Source organism: Myotis davidii, unplaced genomic scaffold (genome assembly GCF_000327345.1).
Source record: "Myotis davidii unplaced genomic scaffold, ASM32734v1 scaffold448, whole genome shotgun sequence".
Lineage (NCBI taxonomy): Eukaryota > Metazoa > Chordata > Mammalia > Chiroptera > Vespertilionidae > Myotis > Myotis davidii.
Genome location: NW_006383009.1, coordinates 3,322,431 through 3,343,046, shown reverse-complemented (window position 1 = coordinate 3,343,046; position 20,616 = coordinate 3,322,431). Strand labels below are relative to the sequence as shown.

The window sequence follows — 20,616 nt, the reverse complement described above, 5'->3', positions numbered from 1 at the left end:
CCCGCCCCCCCCCGCCCCCCCGCACTGTGATTCTGACCCTAATTTGGACCGTCTCTGACAACTGCCAGCCTCAATACAGGACTTCCTCCATCCTGGGTGAAATATAACTCTGTCCCTGACGGCCCCAGCGACTGAGCCCTTCTCAAAGCCAACACTGACCCTTGATCTCACCCAGATGGAGGGACTGCAGAGTCACCTGTGTGACCCGCCATCTACAGGAGAGTGACAGGCCCCCTCCACTGCTGGGTGCCTTCCTCCACTTAAAGGTCAGCTGAAGGGGGCCTCCACGCCTGGGCGCCAGCTCAGACCTCTAAATCCACATCTTCCCTGGGACCCTAGCACCGCCCAGCACAGGGCCAGGCCCAGAGGGTTGAGTGAATCAATGTGAAAGAATTACAGGATGAGGATAACGTTGGACGGGGTAAACCTGAAGAAGCCCCCAGTCTGGAGCAGGCAGAGCAGCCACCACACACCCCTCCAGCCGCGTGGGGGTTAGGATGTCAGGAAGCCTTCCCAGAGAGGGGACATTTACTGGGCCTTGAAGCTGGAGTAGCAGTTTGCCACGGGGAGAAGAGTTTTCCAAGAGGGAACAGCCCTTGTCAATGTGCAGAGGAAGCGTACAGTGGTTTTTGGTAGAGACAAGGAAGATGAAGCCAGAGCAAGAGTAGATGGGAGTGGGAGCCCAAGGAGAGGCTGAGAGAGGGAGAGGAGGTGGTCAATTTAGGGCAAATGAAGTGGGGTGCAGGTGGGTTACATGGCTGCCTGGTGTCCACCTTCTCAGAAGACAACAGGAGATGGCTGCACCCCTGGACTCGGGGGTGAGCATGTGGAGATATTATGTGGAGGACACTAAGGCTGGGAACAGGCTTGTGCTTCTTCCCATGCCTCAGTTTGCCCATCTGTGATATGAGAATTTTGGACCCCTAACCTGGGCACATATTCCTCTTTGGACATAAAATCTAGGGCTCACACTGTGTCATCATAAGGTAGGAGTCGAAGGTCCTGCTCCCTACCCCTGCCACCACTGCCCCTCAGTGTCCAATGCCAGACACTCAGGTGTTCCAAGGACACACCAGGGCCCAGGCCAGTCTGGGGGCTTCTGCCTCAACTCCAAGGTGCAGAACAAGGCTTGGGGAGCGTGGAAGTGGCTGGGGAGCCCCAGGCCCCCCGAGGGCCACTCTGTTTACCTGCTGCGGCCTGCCATCTCTGATGCAACAGGCAGGCTCTGGTTACATAAGGGCAGCAGCTGGAGCAGCTCTGGGAGCAGCTGGGGCATGGCAGGAAGGGCGGGCCGAGCTGCGTTGGCTGGGGCTGCCCCTGCACCCCCACCTACCCTCTCCCGCCATTGAGGCTCCCTCCTGTGTTCCTGGCCCCATTTCATCTTCTATCACTCACACCCTATTTTCTATAACGGCCCTTCCTTTTTTCCCGTGCCCCTGTTCCTATCCTATACTCTCCCACCACTGGCTGTGTCACTTTGTGGTCCCCCGTTCCCCATTGGTTATACATATTGGTTATATATATATATATTGGTTTCAGAGAGGAAGGGAGAGGGAGAAAGATAGAAACATCAATGATGAGAGAGAATCATTGACCAGCTGCCTCCTGCACAGCCCCTACTAGGGATCGAGCCTGTAAACTGGGCAAGTACCCTTGACCAGAATCGAACCTGGGACCCTTCAGTCCACAGGCCGGTGCTCTATCCACTGAGCCAAACCAGCCAGGGTGGGACAGTCAAAATTTTTGATCTCAGTCTTTTCAGATGAGGGGACACCTTAGTTGCGGGAGTGAGATGCTGGAGGGTAGAGGGGTGGGCTGGGGGTGGAACGGGGTGGAAAGGGCCAGAGATGAGGGATCTGAGAAGGGGGCCTGAAGATGGGGGAGACAGGGGTGGGAGGATGGTGAGGTGGAAAAGCCGCTTCCCCCAAGTCCCTTTTTCCAGATCCTCTCCCACATGTCAGCAGGGAAAGGCTGTGAAGGACTCTCCATGGCAAGGACAGTGTGGTCCGGCAGACAGAACCTCAGGTCAAAGAACCCTGGTCCCCATCCCAGCTCCACTGTGACTTCAAGTCAGTCACTTCACCCTTTTGAGCTTGTTTGTTTGTATGAAAAGTGGGGACAATAGCAGCCCCTCCTTCTTGGGGAGAACCTTTTAAGGCTTACCTTCCCACTCCTCCAAAGCTTTCTATATCCCCCCTCCCATTTGGGATTCTTCCACGCCCATTCCTCCTTCCAGTCCAGTGCTGACTCAGCATTTTTGGGGTGCATGTCTAGCTGTCTCACCAGCCTAGGGGTTCCTCGGGGCCAGGCCCAGGATGTAACAGCACCAAAGGGTGTCTCCATAGGTTTCTTACACCACTGGAGAGCCGGGAGAAGGTATGAGTGGTGGAGGGGCATGGGGACCAAGTTTGGGACATCCAGAGGCCTCACTGAGGGATATGACAAGGCTAGGAAGGGACTTCCCAAGGGCAGGACCCTTCAGAGCAGGGCTGGAAAAAAAGCATGATTTGGACCAGGCGATAAGGACTAAAAGCCAAACTCAAGTCTGATTCCCGCCTTGACCACTGCAGACCAACCTGGGGCATTGCTGCCTTCCTGGGCCTTTTATCCCACCTGCAGATCTGAAGGAGCCTCGATGGGGCGGGAGTGGGCTGGGATCCCTTCCATCACCCCCATGGGTGCTAGACTCCTGCCCCAAGGCACGGGGAGCTCACTGCCTCTCCCCCGGCTTCCACCTATCTCTGGGGCTCTGCTAGAAGCAAGTCCTACTGAGCAGCAAGGCCATACCAGGAGGAGGGAGATCAGGAGCGCATGGGGGCACATGCGGATCCTGCTGAGTAGTCCAGCCTCAGGGAGCCTCAGCTCGCTCTCTGAAAAATGGAATCAAGGACATACGGGGTAAAAAGGGGTAAGGGTCACAATGCCCCACTGCGATCAGCCAGGAATGAAGACAATGACCTTTTAGAGGCCCAGCGCCCAGCCAAACCTTTGCCTCTTGCGCCCCCTGGCGGCCAGCTGTTGAGGGGCGTTTGTGGGTGTGAAGGGCGAAGTGGCCATGTAAATAAGATGCAAATTACCAGCACCCACTCCTTCCTGTGGGCCTTTGGACTCCGTGTGAGGGATCTGACAGTCCAGAATCGTCTCTGGCTAAGGTTGTGTCCTGGGGCTGTGGGTGGCGGGGAACCCTGGAAAGGTCTGGGGCACCCCACAGCTGTTTCCTACTACCTCACAGCGCCCTTGGGGTATGTGTAGTTACCCCACTTAGCAGCCTTTCTTGCTGGCGTGTCTTGCTCACCAGGGCATCCCCTGGGCCGGCAGGGCCTGGCGCACAGAGGACAGTCAATATTTGCTGGACAAATGATTGCATGGTGGACAGGTAGAAGGAGGGACGGACAATTACAGGTACTTTCAGAGCAGGCAAGAAGAGTGATGCTGTGGGGACCACACACTAGTCAGGGCCTCAATGGGTTGGACCTGAGGTCCTTCCTTCCCCTCAAACTGAGCTGGGGTGGTGGGGAGGCAGAATAGCAGCATGGAGGCCCCCTAATACACTCCAGGAGGGGAGAGAGGACTGACTTGACACCTCCTGTGTCCTTGAGCCCTCTCCCAGGCCCTCAGGCTCCTCCACAGCCTGGACACCACACCGGGACCCTGTTTCTTCCCTAGGTTGCCCCTGGCCCTTGCCACCCTTCTCTCCCAACCACCCACAGTGCCAAGGAGAATGTGGAGGGTCCTCCCAGAGCAGTGGGCCTGATGTATCTTCCCGATACGTTTCGCTGGACACAGTGTTGACACAGCTGGCCTCGGAGGTGTACAGACTGTGGGTCATGACCTCCTAAGCCTAGAATTGGAAGAGATCAGTATGGGCTCTTCTGCAGTTAGCAGAAAGACTCAAAGCAATTTTGGCAAATACAGTAATTGAGGGTACAGCTGGACACGGTCAGGTACAGCTGGACTCAGAGTCCCAGGGTGACTTCTCCATCTGGCCTACGCCCGGGGTGGGTGTTTCTGCTTGAGGCAGAATCCGGCCAGGCAAGCAAGTACACGAATGTCCACCTCAGCTGTAGAAAAGGTCCAGTCCAGCCTTCCTTGTCCAGATGGAGAAAGGGAGGACGAGAGAGGGTCAGTTCTAGGCCCCGTGTCACACAGCATGTCAGAGGCCAGGCTGGGACGAAACCAGGCAGGGGTCTGGTCTCCTTTAGCTGTGTGACCTTGCCCAAGTCACACCACCTCTGCATTTATTTTCCCATCTGTATCTGAGGGTGACACCTACCTATGGGCTGAGGATGAGAGATGACCATGGCAGAGCCCCCAGCACAGTGTAATCTATGGGGATTAACACCGTGGCAGTTATTGGTCCAAGGAATCATGCTGATGCGGGGTAGGAATCCCCGGGCAGCAAAGGGGACATTACGGCTGGCCTGGGGGTTACAGGCAGGAGCGGGAAAACTGCCACCTCTGTCACCTGATGAGTCACTTCCAAGAAGGAAAAGCAGAGACCAGAGAGGGGGAGTGACTTGCTCAGGGTCACACAGCAGGTCAGTGGTGGAGCGAGGAGTCCAGAGTTGGGTGGTAATCGCCATGCCGGGCTCTGTCTGAGAGAAGGTACGTGAGTAAGGCAAGCAGCTGGCATGCGGCAGGCAGGGAAATATGGATCCACTCTATTCAGGAGGAGTCCCTGGGATCAGGAGAGGGCCTATGACCTGAACAAGGGCAAGAAGATGGCAGAGGGAGCACGAGGGAGATGGGCTGACAATGACCCTGAGCAGCAGAGGCCCTAGGTCTCCCTCACCCTGCACACTCCCCCCTCCCCCCGGCTGACCAAACCACCCTACAAGCCCAAGTGGTTAGATGGTAAATCCCTGCTTGGACAACAAAAGGGTGGGTTAGTTCAGAGCATGGAATGCAGGAAGGCTCCTGGCCCCACTCAGCACTGACCTGGTTGGAGGGGCCAAAGCACCTCCAAGTCTCTTCTGGGATCAGGCCGAGGAGGGTGGGGGCAGCTCCTCGGGGCTGGAATAAAACATGTGCGGTGTTCGTGAGACCAGTCAGAGGCCTGCCCAGCTAGGCTGGCCTGTGCATAGGGTCGCCCTCCCAAGGCCCTGGGCCTGAACCGTCAGGGCTCCTTGGTAAAAACGGGACCAGCCACCTCCTTCAGAGGTCATGGCCGGGACTCATGCATGTCTGGGAACTTCAAACCCACAGGGCTTGCAAAGAGAGAGGTTAGCAGCAGCGTGGAGCTTTCAGAAAAGCATTTTGCATTTTCACAACAGCAGGGACAAGCAGGGCATTTGAAAGCACTTGGAAAACCACGAGTTCAAAGTAAAAGCTATAGTTTTTTGAGGCCCTACTGAGTGCAGGGCGCTGTGCAAGACACTATACAGTCAACTCTAGTGATGACTGTCACCAGTAGCAGCAGAACAGCAAACCCAGGTAAACCCTAGCGTGCTACCTCAGAAGGATTGCTGCACATCCGTTTTACATATTCACCAGGCTTTTGTTTGAACGATTCTCACATTTTAGTTATCCGACACAGCAACACAGAGGTTTTCTTTTTTCTAAATATCTCGTGGGGGACAGGCAGGCCAGAACCCCAAACAACGGGAGCCAGACACATCTCAAAGTAGAGTTATGCCTTACAGCATGTGTATATGTGTGTGTTCAAATGCATATTTATTAAGTTATGAAAAACAAAAAGAACTCCTTCCCCAAAAACTCTCTCCCCAGTGTGCAAGGACGGTAAGTGCTTTTCATGTTTATGCCACTTGTCTTCAGCTCAAAGCTTCCCCCAGCTCTGGGCAGCCTCCCTGCTGGCTGCCTACCTCCCTGACCCCATGCCCGCCTCGCTCACCTGCTCCAGCCACTCCCATCCTCCAGATGTTCCTCCAGCACACCTAGTGCCCCAGCCCCAGGGCCTTTGTCCTCACCACTGCCCTGCCTGCAACATCATCCCCAGTCATTTCTGTCAGCAAATCTTTCAGGCCTCCGCTCCCACTTCCTCCGACTCATCAGAGAGGCCCCATATTCGCTTTTTTCCTTTGCACACTTCGGAAGTGCTCTGGTCCGCTCCGTGTGTACCTGGTTGCTGTGTGTCTCCCTGTGAAACCATAGCAGACCTGGCCGGTGCTCACCTCTCTGTCCCCAGGACCAGCCCAGGACCAGGCACACAGCAGAGCTCAGGATCTGGGTACTGAGTGACTGCACTCTCCTGCCACAGACACAAAGGACAAGAGGAAGGCGCAGGCATTGAGAGATGAGGAGAGGAAGCTGTCCAAGGAGCGATAGCAGCAGTTCCTGGCTGAGTGGTGAAGGTTCCGGCGGAGGCGGAGGCAGCAGGGGTGGGTGGTCCCGGGAGCTACCTGTGGCCCTGGGTGGCGTTCATGTGGTCCCGGATGCTGATGGCCTGTTTGAGGAGCCCCTCCACACTGCGGAAGTAGACGCTGCTGTCGACAAGGTTCTTCACGGCACTATAATGGGAAGACAGACCCAGTAGGCACCACTCTGCCGCACCCACCGATTGGAGCTCAGCAGGTCCCTGGGGGACTCTGTGGACCTCCCTGGGGGCTCGTCATGAGCTCATAGTTTAGATTTTCCTGCCAAGACTCGAGGGGCTTTTCGAGTGCCAGAAAGTCACCTGTGCAACATCTGCATAGAAAGAAAAGTGTCCCATTGTGTGGTTTTATTTTGTTTGTTGTTAATCCTCATCTGAGAATTTTTTCCCCATTGATATTTAGAGAGAGTGGAAGGAGGGGGGAGAGGGAGAGAGAGAGAGAGAGAGAGAGAGAGAGAGAGAGAGAGAGAGAGAGAGAGAGAGAGAGAGAGAGAGAGAGAGAGAGAGAGAGAGAGAGAGAGAGAGAGAGAGAGAGAGAAAGAAAGAGAGAGAGAGAGACAAAGGAACATGGATGTGAGAGAGACACAGCTGCCTTCCATACGCATGGAGACCAGGGCTGGGGATTGAACCCGCAACCCAGATACGTGTCCTTGTCCAGGAAGTGAACCCCTAACCCTTCGTTTCAAAAGCTGATGCTCCAACTGCTGAGCCACACTGACTAGAGCTAAAAGTGTGGTTTCCTTTTGTTAAAGAAAAAAAAATCCCTTCTATTTATTATCAGAGGCCTGCTTGAAAATGGCCACGAGATGAAGGGGAGGAGCGTTCACTGTTTCTCACTCTGTTAACTTGTTCATTTTATGCCACCAAGCGTAGTCAGCTTTTCTAGTATTTGATTGCCCAACTTGATTTAAAAACTCACTAATAAATATGAAAATAAAGAAATGAAAAAAGAAAAAACTTCACTAACATAAGCTCACTATTAAATAGTTACCCCAATTTAACATCTTTCAATTTTACACCAAACATTAACACTGCATAAAGCATTTCAAATAACTAAAAGCCAAGGGCTCACCCTGGCCAGTGTGGCTCAGCTGGTTGAGCATCCTCCCATGCACTGAAAGGTTGCTGGTTCGATTCCTAGTCAGGGCACATGACCAGGTTGCAGGTTCAATCCCTGGTCTGGGCACATACCGGAGGCAACCGATCAATGTTTATCTCTGTCTCTCTCCCTCTCCCTTCCTCTCTCTCTCTAAAATCAATAAAAACATATTTAAAAAAATAAATAAAAGCCAGGGCTCTTTCATGCCAATAACGCCATTGACCCCCATCCTCAGGAAGATGCCATTAGCCCCGGCCACCCCCTGTCCCAGTGGAGGGACTAGGACTGCTGATGGCAGAACACTCAGCTCAGTGGCCCCAGCAGCAGGACTTCCTTTCAAGGAACCTTCGCCCACACCGCAGAAGCTGGCAAGCAAACCCCACAGTGCCAGGGTGAGGAATGGTGGGAGTGTGCAGCCTCCACCAAATGCCCCACAGGCCATGCCCGGGGCAAACAGCACCTTAAATAAAGTGGCCAAACTCCTGAGGCAAAGAGAACAAGCCAGGGCATTAAATACAGTCCCAGAAACCAACAGAAGTGCAGGAGAAAAGGCCAGCAGAGCTGCCATAATGCAAAAAAACACCAACTACCATTTTTCACCCTCAGGCATCTTTCCCCTGGGGCGGAGGAGACCATCTGAAGATTTAGAGAAAATTTAAACAACAAAAAAAACAAAAACAGTCCTAGCTGGTCTGGCTCAGTAGATAGAGCATTGGACTGCGGACTGAAGGAGCCCGGGTTCAATTCTGTCAAGGGCACATGTCTGGGTTGAGGGCTCAATCCCTAGTTGGGGGCATGCAAGAGGCTGCCAGTCAATGATTCTCTCTCATCATTGATGTTTCTATCTCTCTCTCCCTCTCCCTTCCCCTCTGAAATCAATAAAAATATATTTAAAAAAACAACAACAAAAAACCCACAGATGGTACAGCCACATTCACAGCAGTATTATTCACAATAGCTAAAACACAGAAGCAACCCAGCCCTGGCCAGTATACTCAATTGGTTGGAGCATCATCCTGTTACCTGAAGGGTCATGGGTGTGGTTCTTGATGGGGGCACATGCCCAGGTTGCAGGGTTCAGTCCCCAGTTGAGAGGCAACCAATCGATGTGCTTTCTCTCAAATTGGTGTTTTTCTCTCTCCCTTCCTCTCTCTAAAATCAATAAATATATCCTCAGGTAAAGATTTTAAAAAAGAAAATTAAATAGAAAACAACAGCCCTGGCCATTTTTCTCAGTGGTTAGAGCGTCGCCCCAATGGGGGGGATAATGACATATATGTAATACCTTAATGAATAAAGAAAAAAAGTAAAAAGGCAACAGAAAACAACAAATGAACAACAAACCATGGAAGCAACCCAAATGCCCACCGACAAATGAATGGATAAACAAAATGTGGAATTTTACTAAGCCTTAAAGAGGAAGAAAATCCCAGCACATACTATCACATAGATGAGCCTTGAGGACATTACTCTAAATCAAGGATGTCAAACTCGCCACTGGCGGCCCACCGGCCATGAGTTTGACATGTTTGTTCTAAATCAGTGGTTCTCAACCTTCTGGTCATATTGTGACCCAACCATCAAATTATTTTCGTTGCTACTTCATAACTGTAATGTTGCTACTGTTATGAATCGTCATGTAAATATCTGATATGCAGAATGGTCTTAGGCGACCCCTGTGAAAGGGTCATTAGACCGTCAAAGGGGTCGCGACCCACAGGTTGAGAACCGCTGCTCTAAATGCAGGAAGACAGACACAAAAAGACAAATACTGTATGACTCCATTCATGTGAGGTCCCTAGAGCAGTCAAATATAGAAACAGAAAATAGAATGGTGGGTGCCAGGGGCTGGGGGAGGAGGATGGGAGTTCGTGTTTAATGGAAACAGAGTTTCCGTTGTGCAAGATGAAAAGTTCTGGAGATGGATGGTGATGGTTGTATAACAATGTGAACGTTCTGAATGCCACTGAACTACTTAGAAGTGGTTAAGATGACAAATCTATGTTTCCCCAACCTCGTTACACCCTCCTATGATAGACGGGGAGGGGATCGGAGCTGGGAAGAAGCCTGCCCGAGGCACACAGAGGCTGAGCAAACAGTGAGAAGCACAGGCCTCGGCTCGAACCTGCTGTGTGGCCAGGGAAACTGAAACCCACATGCTTCCCCCTCAGGTGGGCTTGGCAAGACAGGGCTCCCAGGGAGCTGGCTGAGATGCTCCTGAATGCCCAGGCAGTGAGCCCAATGCAGAGCGAGGTGATCCTGGCAATGGGGAGGCTGAGGTGCTCACCTACAGGCGTACTCCACTGTGTAGATGGCTCCCTGGCTCTGCTCCTCCCACCGCTGCATGTCGGCCTGCGGGGGGTTGGGGGGTGGGGGTGGGGCTGTTAGGCAGGGGGAGGCTGCCACCTCTGTCATCCCAGCTCTCTGCGATGGACCACCCGATCACCATGGCTGCAGAGACTGGCCCCCTCCAGCCCCCAACCTTTCTTCCTCCAACTCTCTTCCCTCACAAGTCCAGGCTTTCTGTGGACACCTAGCTGCTATGTTTTGGGATCTTTGCACCAAATGTCCCCTCTCCCTGGCATGCTCTTCCCTCTAGTCTTCACACAGCTGCCTCCTTCTCACCATACAGGTCACAATTCATCTAGGCCTGCTGCTCCTTCTTCCAAATCTGCCCCCCATCTGTCTACCCACAGCCCTAGCCTGGCTCAGTGACCGCATGCCTCCTTGCTGTGTTCCAGCCTTGACTCATCCCAAGAGCCCCTGCTCCCCAGCAGGCCCCAGCTCACAATGTGCAGGCCCTGCAGGGGCTGGTGCAGGGGTGCATGGGGCTCACCTTATGCTGGGCCAGTTCTGGCAGAGAGCGGCGCACATGCTCCTGGAGCCGGTACAGGGCCACGGACGGCTCATTGGCCAGGACGTAGACGCTCTCGGTGAACTTGTCTGTGACTGGTTCCAGAATTGACCGTGGAAGGTGGCAAAGTAAGGGAAAAGGGTGCACAGACACAAAGAAACAAAGCGTAAGACTCCTGATTGCTCAACCTCTGAGTCCAGCCAGAGCAGTGAGGAGTCTCTGGTGTCCCCTCCAGCAGCTGGGTCACCTGTGGCCCAGGAGAGAGGTTGAAGGACATGGTCACAGAGGGCCTCATTCATGTTATCAATGCATCCAGTGCACTCAGGATCTTTCCCCTCCCAATTCTACTTGTAGTGGACACGGCTGCTGCCCTCTCGGATCTCCTCGAATTCCTTTTACCCCAGTGAATAAATCTGAGATTCCTCCTAGAAGGATCCACTGGTGACTGGATCTGAAAGTGCCTGAAAGTTTACTTATATCCCTGGGTGGCCCTCAGCCATGACAGACCATCGAGGAGTATGAAAAGTCTGTGCCCCTTGCTGTGTGTTGGGACAACTGGGAGGTGTGACTCACCCCCCTAAAACCTCCTTGCCAAATCAGGCTGAGACCAAACTCTGAGGGATTTTACCTGAGGTTGCTCTTTGGTCAGCCTCCTCCCCAGCCCTGTTCTGTTCCCCTCTAGTCTGTGGGGCTCTCCTGGTAAGTTAACTACACACAAATCCTCATCCCAGGGTCTGCATTCCCAGTCAGCTGGTCATCCACGCCAAACATGAGATCTTCTGGTTCTGACACAAAACAAAGCCCAGCCTCTCCCATGCTTATCACTGCACTGACCCCACCGGTCCAGGTATGGCCGCTTCCCACCTGGATGCCAGACTCAGCCCCTCCTGCCAACAGTCCCATATGCACACAACAGATGGAGTGAACTCCTAGTGAACACATCAAATATGACCCTCCCTTGCTTGGAAGCCTCCATGGCTCCCATCAGCCAGAGAATAAAATCTGCTTTCCTCACCATGGCCCTTAAGGTCCTGTATGTTCTGCTGCTGTGGTCTTTGCCTTCTGCCTGGGCCCAGTGCCTCCTGGCTGTTACTTGGACACTCCCAGCACTGCCCAAAAGAACTTTCTGAGATGACTCAAAGGTTTTAGAATCTATACCGTCCAATGAGGTGGCCACTCCTGGGCACCTGAAATGTGACTAATGTGACTCAGAAACTGATTTTTTAACTTTAATTAATTTAAATACCCATAAATACTGTGACCAGTAGCTACTGTATTTACAGCAAAGCTCTGAACACTTTGCCACCCCAGGGCCTCTGCCTGTGTTGTTCCTGCCACTGCCACTACCCCTCCCCCCACCTCCACCCTCACCCCCGGCTTCATCCCTCATGTCTCAGCTGAAATGTCACCTCCTGGGCAAAGCCTTCCCCAATCACCAAGAATAAACACATGTCCCTCATTCCCAACCTCAGCACCCTGTTCGTTTCTCTTATACTTAAATTCTCGTTCTTTACTAAGTTACGTATTTATAGATAAAAATATTAAAGCTTGGATTTGTGAGGATGGGGGCTTCTCTGAGCCTCAGTTCCTCATTTGTAAAAATGCAATAACAGTACCCACTCTCAAGGTTTGCTACAGAGATGATCCTATGCTACTGCCCAGGGCAGTGTGGTTGGCAAGAGAGAGAACGCTGGCATGTCTGGGAATCAAAGGACGCCATGCATTAGTCTGTCCAGTGTGAATCAGTCCAGCTCAGCAGCCCAGCCTGCCACCTCCAAACTGTATCGTTATAGAAACTGTTACCCTCTTAGGCCTCCTCCTTTAGAAAATGAGCATGTAATAGCTTACAGCTGGGAGCTTACAAAAGCGGTGGAATTAAATGTACTTGTGCCTTCTAACTAATTAGAAATAACGTGTGCCCGGCCGGTGTGGCTCAATGGTTGAGCCTTGACCTATGGATCAGGAGGTCATGGTTCAATTCCTGGTGAGGTGACATGTCCAGGTTTTGGGCTTGATCCCCAGGGTAGGAGGTATGCTGGAGGCAGCGGGTCAATGATTCTCTTATCGGTGATGTTTCTTTGTTTTTTAAAATTTTTTTAATTGATTTCAGAGAGGAAGAGAGAGGAAAAGCGAGATAGAAATGTCAATGATGAGAGAATCATTGATCAGTTACCTCATGCACGCCCCACACTAAAGAGGGGCCTGCAATCCTGGCATGTGCCCTGACCGGAATCAAATCCTGACTTCCTGATCGAAGCTCAACCACTGAGCCACGCCAGCTGGGCATCAGTGATGTTTCTCTCTCTCTCATCTCGCCCTTCCTCTCCGAAATCAATACAAAAAAATTTTTTTAAAGACATAACGTGTGTGATAAAATAACAGGAGACTTCATAATTTAGAACGCTTATGGCACTTTGTAATTTGTAACTATGGGATTATAAATATATGGTAAGTCAATGTAAACACACAAATACGTAACTGCAGCCAAGGTTGAGAACCACTGCTATACGGCTGCCACGCCCCGAGCTTTCTTCCAGTGCATTACCAATTCCAGTTCATCGCGTTCTCACAAGCCTTTGAAGGGAGGGAGGAGGACTATACTCCCCATTTTACAGATGACAAAACCGAGGCACGGGTACTAAAGCTTTCAAAACTAGTCAGAGGCCGAACCAGGATTCGATGGCAGTTCACTTCCTCTGGGGCCTCGAATTCTTCCCCTTGAGCTGCATCTCCGGTTCCTCCATAGCCACCGAGGCCCGTTAAGCTTGAAAACCGGAACCGGAAGCTGGAGATGGTGACTGCTCCCTAAACCTTCCCCTGCGAAACCTCACTAGGCCCTGCCACTATTCCAGTACCCATTGGTTTGCCCTCCGTTCCTCCATCTCTACCGAACCCGGAGAGGGGCCGTGAGTGAGAGACCGGGGAAGGGGCCACACCGGGAGGCAGGTGAGGAGGGGCTAGGACCCCATGCAGCTCCTGGAGGGACACCATGGAAGGGAAGAACCCCCTTTTCCAGGGGCGGATGAATTGGGGAACGCTCTACACACCGCTCACTGCGGACCGTAGTAACGGCCTCTTTGCACCTCACTGCCATCAAATCCCTGCACATGTTCATGGGCCCCCACGACCCAGAGGGAGCACTGTTGTGGACTGGGACGATCATGGAGTCGCCCCTTTAAATCCTGGACGCCCCGCCTGCTCCCGCCCCCTTGCCCTCGAGGGAGAAAGCCCCGCCTTCCCACCCCAAACTGGAGCCGATTGGCTTCTAACAGGCGCAATGAGATCCACCGAGCCCTCTGAGGCCCCGCCCACTTCTCTGACCCTGCGGGACTAGAAGGCACAGGAGCAATTGCACTCCTCGGACTCCAGCGGAAACCACGCCTCCTCCAATCCTTAAAGGGCCAGAAGCAGCTCCTACTGCTCCTGCCCTTCCGCACTTTTGGGGGGCAGGGTGCGCAGGCGCAGTGGGGGACCTCTGGGGTGGGGGTAGTGGTCGAGTATCAAGTTGCTCTCTGTCCCGGCAGAAGAAGCCAGAGCGCTGACTATCCAGGCTCCAGCTTGCTCCCCGCTACATCAATTGGAAGGGAAAAGTTTGTGAATTGGGCTTCCAAGTTTTGGGGGATCTGGGCTTGCGGCGAGGGGTGACAGAGAAGGTTCGTGGAAGGTGAGTGAACCTCCTGGATCGGCTTTGGAGGGACGGGTGGGATGGAACCAATTACATCTTTGTTGATTCCTCCGTCATTCCGGGGACCACCCTCCAAAAAGTAACCACAGCGAACATTTATGAAGCTCTGCCGGTTTCAGGCCCCCTGCTTAGGTATGTACAGATATGACTTCTCTTAGACCTCGTTTCCCCGTGTTATTAATGAGGATACAAGTTCAGAGTAGGTAAGGCATGTGCCCAAGTTCTCACAGCCTGTAAGTGGAAGGATTCCAACCCAGAGAGTTGACCTCAGAGCCAGGACTTCTAAGCAATGACTGTTGGATGTGTCCTGGTGGTGGTGGAGAGTGGGCCTGAAAAGGAATTGGACTGTGATTTAATTTCCCTGCTGAGCCTGAGTTTATCCACCCTCCCTGTGCAAGGCCAGTTATGCAGCTGGCACCTAACTTCGTAAGAATTGTTCACAAGTCTTTCCCCCCCCCCCCCCCCATGGAGCTCACCCAGCCTTCAGAGGACCTCAGCCTGACCCAGCAGCCTCCCACCCCAGAATTTGGGGAACCTGAAGACCCCAGGGATGAGGCCCCGGATGGCTCAGACACAGTGGTGCTCAGTCTCTTCCCCTGCACCCCAGAGCCTGGGAACCCTGAACCTGATGCTGGCGCCTCTTCACCTCAGGGTAGGTACTGCCTCGGGATGCAAGGACTGGAATGTCAGGCCCTAAATGGGGCCTCTGTTTTATGTCCCACCGCCTAGGGCATACATATCTTCCTGCCCCACCCAGCAAGGGATTGCTTATTTGTTTTTATTATGGCAAAACCCACATAACATGGAAGTTACCATTTTAACCAGAATTGCATATAATTTAGTGGCAGTAAGTACATTCACAGTGGTGGGTAACCCCAACCTCTCTCTGTAATTCTAGAACATTTCCATCACTCAGAAGGACCTAGGTCATGACTTCCACACAGCAGCAGGACCCTAGAGCGGCCAGTCTCTCAGGAGACCGGATGGCCTTGCCCCATACCTTATTTAACATCTCTGATGACAGGCAGGGCCCAGGACCCCACTCAGGGTGCTCCGAGAGCTGCCTTCTGTGATGAGCAACAATCTCCAAATTCTTCAGGTTTTCAGGAGATGACCCACTGATGTCTATGGGACATCCCCAGATTGGCCAGTGGGTCCTATAGCTTCCAGCTTCTCAGGGCTCAGCTCCAGTAGCATCCGTGGAGTGGAAGAGAGAGTCATGCAGTGTCTTTGGTAGCTCTAAACCCCCAGGGTCTAGCTTGAAGCCCCAGAACCCTTCCTCTCTCTTCCACCAGGCAACTCCCTAAAGCACTCCACGACCCTCACCAACCGGCAGCGGGGGAATGAGGTCTCGGCCCTGCCGGCCACCCTGGACTGTGAGTGGCCCCTGTCCTTAACGGTGGGGGGTGGGGGAGGGATGGGGTGACAGGGTGGCAGGGCTGAGAGGAGCAACTTGGGACAGAAGCTAAACTGAGGCACAGAGCAAGGATGGGACAGGTGAGGACACTGCCTCTCTCTGGCCCCAGCCCTGTCCATCCACCAGCTTGCAGCCCAGGGAGAGCTGAGCCAGCTGAAGGAGCATCTGAGGAAAGGTGTGTGTCTACACCCATTTGCTTGTCTGACCTTGTGTGCTGGTATGTGCATGTGTGCTGTCATGACCTGTGAGTGTCCATGCGTTCCTGTGTCTATGTTTGTGTACAAGCGTGGCCACTTGTGTGTATCCACATGTGTCCCCCCATCTGACCCCAGCTGCCCACCTGATCCCCGCTCCCGCAGCTTTGGGGAGAGTGGGCAGGGGTGCAGCCCAGTGGTACCAACCCCTCCTGCCAGGCGACAACCTCATCAACAAGCCGGACGAGCGTGGCTTCACCCCCCTCATCTGGGCCTCAGCCTTCGGAGAGATAGAGACCGTCCGATTCTTGCTTGAGTGGGTGCGTCCCTGCCCAGCGGGGGACTTCCTGGGACTTGAGGGCGGCCAAGTCTCAGCCGAACCTGCCAGTGCCATGTCTTTAGATGTGGCTGCCATGGGGACCACCGGATTCCAGGGGATCTCCCACTCCTCCCATCACCACTCTCTCTGCTCCCCCCAGGGTGCCGACCCCCACATCCTGGCCAAGGAGCGGGAGAGCGCCCTGTCACTGGCCAGCACAGGTGGCTACACAGACATCGTGGGGCTGCTGCTCGAGCGTGATGTGGACATCAACATTTACGACTGGGTGAGGCACCACATGCGGGCACTGGGCTCCTTGCAGGGTACCAGGCCTGCTCTGGATGCTAAGAACACAAGACAGACTCCTCCCCAAGCCTCACAGACCTAGGTTTGGTGTCTGGTGGGAAGGGAGGGAGGGAGGAGCCAATACATAAACACTCAGCTGAGCGGTAGTGGATAACTCTGTGGTGGCAGTCGCATAGGCAGCCGGCGATCTGCACAGCCAAGGGCAGTCAGGGAGGCCTACCTGGAAGGGGGGCATCGACGCTGAGCCCCAAGAGGAGCTAGACCTGCCAGGTGACAAACAAGAGAAGGAACCACATTAAACTGGAGGGTGCTGGGTGGTGTGAGAGTCCAGTAAAGGTAGTGCTGGTTGCCCTGCCCTGACAGAATGGAGGGACGCCACTGCTCTATGCCGTGCGTGGGAACCATGTGAAGTGCGTGGAGGCCTTGCTGGGTGAGTGGGAGCAGAGGCTGACCGGGGAGTCCACGAGCTCCAGCTGGCACTGAGGAATCCCGCGGGCCAGGGAGGGGCCGGAGCGCGGCTTGAGCAGATCTTGCCTGCTTTTCCCAAAGGACTGATCAGGGGGCAGGAGGCGGTGGGACACCACAGGGGTCTGGCCTCAGGGACCCTGGAGGTGGGAGTTCTGTTGGCGCCATTCTCAGGAGAGCTCAGTCTCTTGTCCAAAGGCCACATGGGCAACCAACAGACCTGGGGCTTTGTCCTTGGGGGTCACTGGATCTCCGGAGTCCCATGCCCCATCCTGGGCTCCCAGTCCCCCCCCGCAGCACCTGCTCTGCTTTGTAGCCCGAGGAGCTGATCTCACCACTGAAGCCGACTCTGGCTACACCCCCATGGATCTCGCTGTGGCTCTGGGATACCGGAAAGGTCAGCCTGAGACTCACGGGGCAGTGACAGGGCGCTGTAGGTGGGGTGACCAGAGAGGGCACAGGGGCATACCTCCTGGATACTGGCAACAAGTGTTCACGTTAGCAAACATTGAGTGCTACTGTGTACCTGGCTTGGGCATGGGCTAGGCCTCGTTCTCAGGGGGCTCCCTATGATTTGGAGGTGGAGGTCAATGTGTCAGTGACTGAGGTCATGATGGAGGACACTCAGGCACTGAGAGGCCCAAAGGAGGCCCTGGCCCCACCTCAGGATGGATGGGGGCGTCACAGTGGGCTTCCTGGGGACCAAGGGGGAGGGAGGATGGCCCAGGCTGGAGGAACATCTCATGCAGAGGCCTGGCAGGGTGAGGACACCCAGAGGGAGGGGGCCGGGTCACAGTGCACAGGGCCATGGAGGCCACTCTCTCTGAGGCAGGAAGTGGGTATGAGAGACCCCAGTTTGACTCCTCACTTCTCCATTTGCTTCCCCACCCATGAACTGGGGTGATCCTAACAGAACCAACCCCTGGGGTCATCGGGGGGCGGGATTGATGGTTTGGGAAATATCCCCTCCGTTCTTCAAGGAGTCTTCCATTTGGGACAAATCAATCTTCATACTCCTTCTTGTCCTTTCATACATATAACAATTCACCGATTTTGTTTTGCAAGGAATATTTTTATAACTCTGAAATGCCTCCAAAAACATCTTTATAAACTTAGGGGAAACTGAGGTTCCTGGGACAGGGGCTCAGTCTCCCCAGCTGTGTCCTGGGAGGGGTGTGGATTTACCTATGTACGAAATCCATGTCCCGGGAAGGCCCCTGTTGGTCCCCAGAGGGAAGGGTGTAGGTCCCAAGGTAGTAACCCCGGGGAAGGCAGGGCGCAGGTGGGCGAGTTTCTCTGCAGCCCCAGTCCCATTCATGGCCCACGTTTTCCTTGTCCTGTTTCCAGTGCAACAGGTGATCGAGAACCACATCCTCAAGCTCTTCCAGAATAACCTGGTGCCCGACGATCCTGAGTGAAGGCCACCCCGCCCCCCCTCCAGGGACTCAGACACTCAGGGAACAAAGCGGTCAACCCAGAGTTGGGGGGACCCAGAACTGGCTTCAAAGGCAGCTCCCGGACAGATGGTGGGAGGGACCCTTCCCAGCAGAAATCAATAAACCTGTGCAGAACTTGAAGGACTGTGCTGTGCTTCCATGAGGGTTTCCTGGAGGTGGCGGCTGCCCAGTGGCCTCACACCTTCTCCCCCAGCACTCTCAGGTGGTAGATGACCACACGGCCAAAGAAGTCAGTGAGGTCCTCAAATGTTACCTTCAGCTGGTCCACTTCAGCAGCCGGTACAGGAAAGGTGTGAGCATAGCAGTCAAGGGAAACGGCTTACCGTTTAACTGTCTGCAACCCCTACCCAGCCCCTACTCAGACGTGCTGTAGGTCCCTGAGACTCACACAGAACAGATTACCAGCAGCCCGTTTCACAGATGAAGTAACGCAGGCCTGGAGGCCGCTTGCTGGAGGTCACAGACAACGTGGGCAGCTTTCAGAGGCACAGACCACCCCCACCCCAGAAGCCCGGGTAGGATATCTGAATGGAGTTGTTGTCTTCAGGGTAGAAGTCCACAATCTTACTGAGAGCCTCACTCCTCTGAGAACCTGCAACAGGGAGAGAGGTAGACTGTGAGGCCGGGGTGTCCCCTCCGACCCCTTCTCTCCCTCTCCCAGGGCTTCCAGTACCTTCTAGGCAGCCCCGGCGACTGGAGAAACCCCCCTGGAACTGGATCTGCAGCTGGGAGACACGTATGCGCTGGGGGAACTCTAGGACCACCCACTGGGAGGGGCCCTGGAAGCAGACAGGGAAACTGAGGCCCACAGTCCATTCAGGCTCAAAGCAGTGCTATTCTCTCTCTCTCTCTATTGGTGGGGGCAGGACTCAGCACATGTTCCCTCCTGGCCAACCCGACTGAGCCCAACTGTGGTGCCCGTGAGTTCTCAAGGCACCCTGGACCCCTGAATCTGGTTCACACAAGGGGTGGAGAGCTCACCTGGTCCGAGTTCCAGCACGTCTCCTCGTCCTGGTCGAACAGGTGCTTCTTTCCAAACTGCCGGGTGTTGCGATTCAGAACCGAACTCACCCTGGAGGCACCAGAATTAGGGCGAGGAGAGGGGCTGGACCCAGGCCGGAGGGCCCAGCCCCCACCGCCGCCCCTCCTTGCCACCGGATTCACAAACCCCGTGCTCTATCCAAAGAGAGCTACACCCCAAGCTGAGGAAGGGACCACTGCTGCCCGCCCCCACCTCCTCAGGCCTCACCTGCTCACGGTGTCTGCACAAACCAACGAGTGGGTCATTTTAGCTCCACAAGACCTCAGGGTTCAGAGTTGGGCTCGGCACAGGTTCGAATCCCGCGCCAGCGCAGCCACAATAGCGACACTCCCCGCTTCTGAGCTGGAACGCCCTCGCCTGCAGCACTGGACCGGAACCGGCACCACCCACCCTTCCCAGACCTAAATGTCGCCTTGATCACCCCCTTGCCGGAAAAATTGGGGATTTTGCCAATGACTCAAGACCAGGGGTTTGTCCTGTGGGCTTGGGGGGCGGTCGCTCTGGCTCCGAGGCTCTGTTTCTTTGGAAAAAAAGAACCAAAATCTGGACCCCGGAACCGCGCGGAGACGGCGCCGAAGCAACGAGGCTACGGCCGCGGCGCCGTCGTTCCCCGGGGCGGGGTTTGACTTGAGCCCCGCCCCTGAGTGCCCACCTCTTAAAGGGCTCGCGCCCACTGATTGGGTTAAGGCGGGCACCTAAAAACAACTGTATGTGGGACACTGTCCTTTGGTGCCCGCAGGTATAGAGCACTGGTTTTGGAAATCGATATACTTCTTATAATGATGTGATTCTATCTGGGGAAGTCTGCCAAATCCATCTCCATCAGTGTTCTCAACCTTCTGGCCCTTTAAATGCAGTTCCTCATGTTGTGACCCAACCATCAAATTATTTTCGTTGCTGCTTCATAACTGTAATGTTGCTACTGTGATGAATCGTAATGTAAATATCTGATATGCAGGATGGTCTTAGGCGACCCTGTGAAAGGGTCGTTCAACCTCCAAAGGGGTCGCAACCCACAGGTTGAGAACCTCTGTGACCTAACTGCTAATGCAACCTGGAAACCCATGTACCTGACTGCCTCCCAGAAGCAAAGGAAGAGGTCATGATATTGCAGGTACAAGAAGTCTTCATCAGCCTCGTGTGTCCTGGCTGAGACACAGCAGGCCGGGCCTTCAAATCTGTCTTCCCAATAAATGCTGCCTGGGACAAGCTTTTTGTAGGAGGGGGCATGTGAAGTGGGTTTTGAAGGATGAACAGGAGTTTGCCAAACCAGATTACACAAAGCCTCAGATACCAGGCTAAAGATCTGGTTCATTGATTCACTAAACAACTGCCACTCCCTACTGCCCAGCCCTGTGTTGGATGATGCTAGGGACTGTAAGAGGCCTCAGTTCCATCCCTGCACTTGATGAGCCCCCAATCTGGGTAATACAGAGCTACACACACA

At 54.1% G+C, this 20,616-nt stretch overlaps 4 protein-coding genes across 9 annotated transcripts in view; 1 reads left to right on the top strand and 3 right to left on the bottom strand.

The window, feature by feature from the left end:
• LOC102766047 (myocyte-specific enhancer factor 2B) overlaps window positions 1-5,004 on the bottom strand; it is a 21,155-nt gene extending 16,151 nt beyond the window's left edge. The window contains exon 1 of the mRNA XM_015557751.1: window positions 4,939-5,004. The gene's annotated coding sequence lies outside the window, so the exon portion shown is untranslated. The remainder of the gene's footprint in view (window positions 1-4,938) is intronic.
• BORCS8 (BLOC-1 related complex subunit 8) lies at window positions 3,346-13,230 on the bottom strand. 3 transcript variants are annotated; one of them, XM_015557752.1, is made up of 6 exons: window positions 12,994-13,230; window positions 10,267-10,381; window positions 9,718-9,782; window positions 6,360-6,467; window positions 4,939-5,013; window positions 3,346-4,084 (listed from the first exon to the last, which is right to left on the bottom strand). In XM_015557752.1, exons 1-5 carry the CDS (start codon window positions 13,026-13,028, stop codon window positions 4,980-4,982), a joined length of 357 nt encoding a protein of 118 aa, XP_015413238.1. In that variant the 5' UTR covers window positions 13,029-13,230; the 3' UTR covers window positions 3,346-4,084; window positions 4,939-4,979. The 3 variants fall into 3 exon arrangements, with proteins under 3 accessions (XP_015413238.1, XP_006778394.1, XP_006778396.1); XM_006778331.2 differs by lacking the exon at window positions 3,346-4,084 and adding an exon at window positions 4,167-4,595; XM_006778333.2 differs by lacking the exon at window positions 3,346-4,084 and adding an exon at window positions 4,167-4,591.
• Window positions 13,231-14,421: 1,191 nt separating this feature from the next.
• On the top strand, window positions 14,422-18,247 carry RFXANK (regulatory factor X associated ankyrin containing protein). Of its 3 annotated transcripts, none has more exons than XM_006778327.2 (8): window positions 14,422-14,621; window positions 15,265-15,345; window positions 15,496-15,561; window positions 15,800-15,900; window positions 16,060-16,185; window positions 16,569-16,635; window positions 16,987-17,067; window positions 18,018-18,247. In XM_006778327.2, the coding sequence occupies exons 1-8, from the start codon at window positions 14,435-14,437 to the stop codon at window positions 18,086-18,088; spliced, it is 780 nt and encodes a 259-aa protein (XP_006778390.1). In that variant the 5' UTR covers window positions 14,422-14,434; the 3' UTR covers window positions 18,089-18,247. The 3 variants fall into 3 exon arrangements, with proteins under 3 accessions (XP_006778390.1, XP_006778389.1, XP_006778391.1); XM_006778326.2 differs by having other exon boundaries at window positions 15,746-15,900; XM_006778328.2 differs by lacking the exon at window positions 16,569-16,635 and having other exon boundaries at window positions 15,746-15,900.
• Window positions 17,758-19,797, bottom strand: NR2C2AP (nuclear receptor 2C2-associated protein). Of its 2 annotated transcripts, none has more exons than XM_006778330.2 (5): window positions 19,377-19,797; window positions 19,109-19,199; window positions 18,801-18,852; window positions 18,652-18,719; window positions 17,758-18,419 (listed from the first exon to the last, which is right to left on the bottom strand). In XM_006778330.2, the coding sequence occupies exons 1-5, from the start codon at window positions 19,412-19,414 to the stop codon at window positions 18,303-18,305; spliced, it is 366 nt and encodes a 121-aa protein (XP_006778393.1). In that variant the 5' UTR covers window positions 19,415-19,797; the 3' UTR covers window positions 17,758-18,302. The 2 variants fall into 2 exon arrangements, with proteins under 2 accessions (XP_006778393.1, XP_006778392.1); XM_006778329.2 differs by having other exon boundaries at window positions 18,801-18,906; window positions 19,377-19,796.
• Window positions 19,798-20,616: the final 819 nt, after the last annotated feature.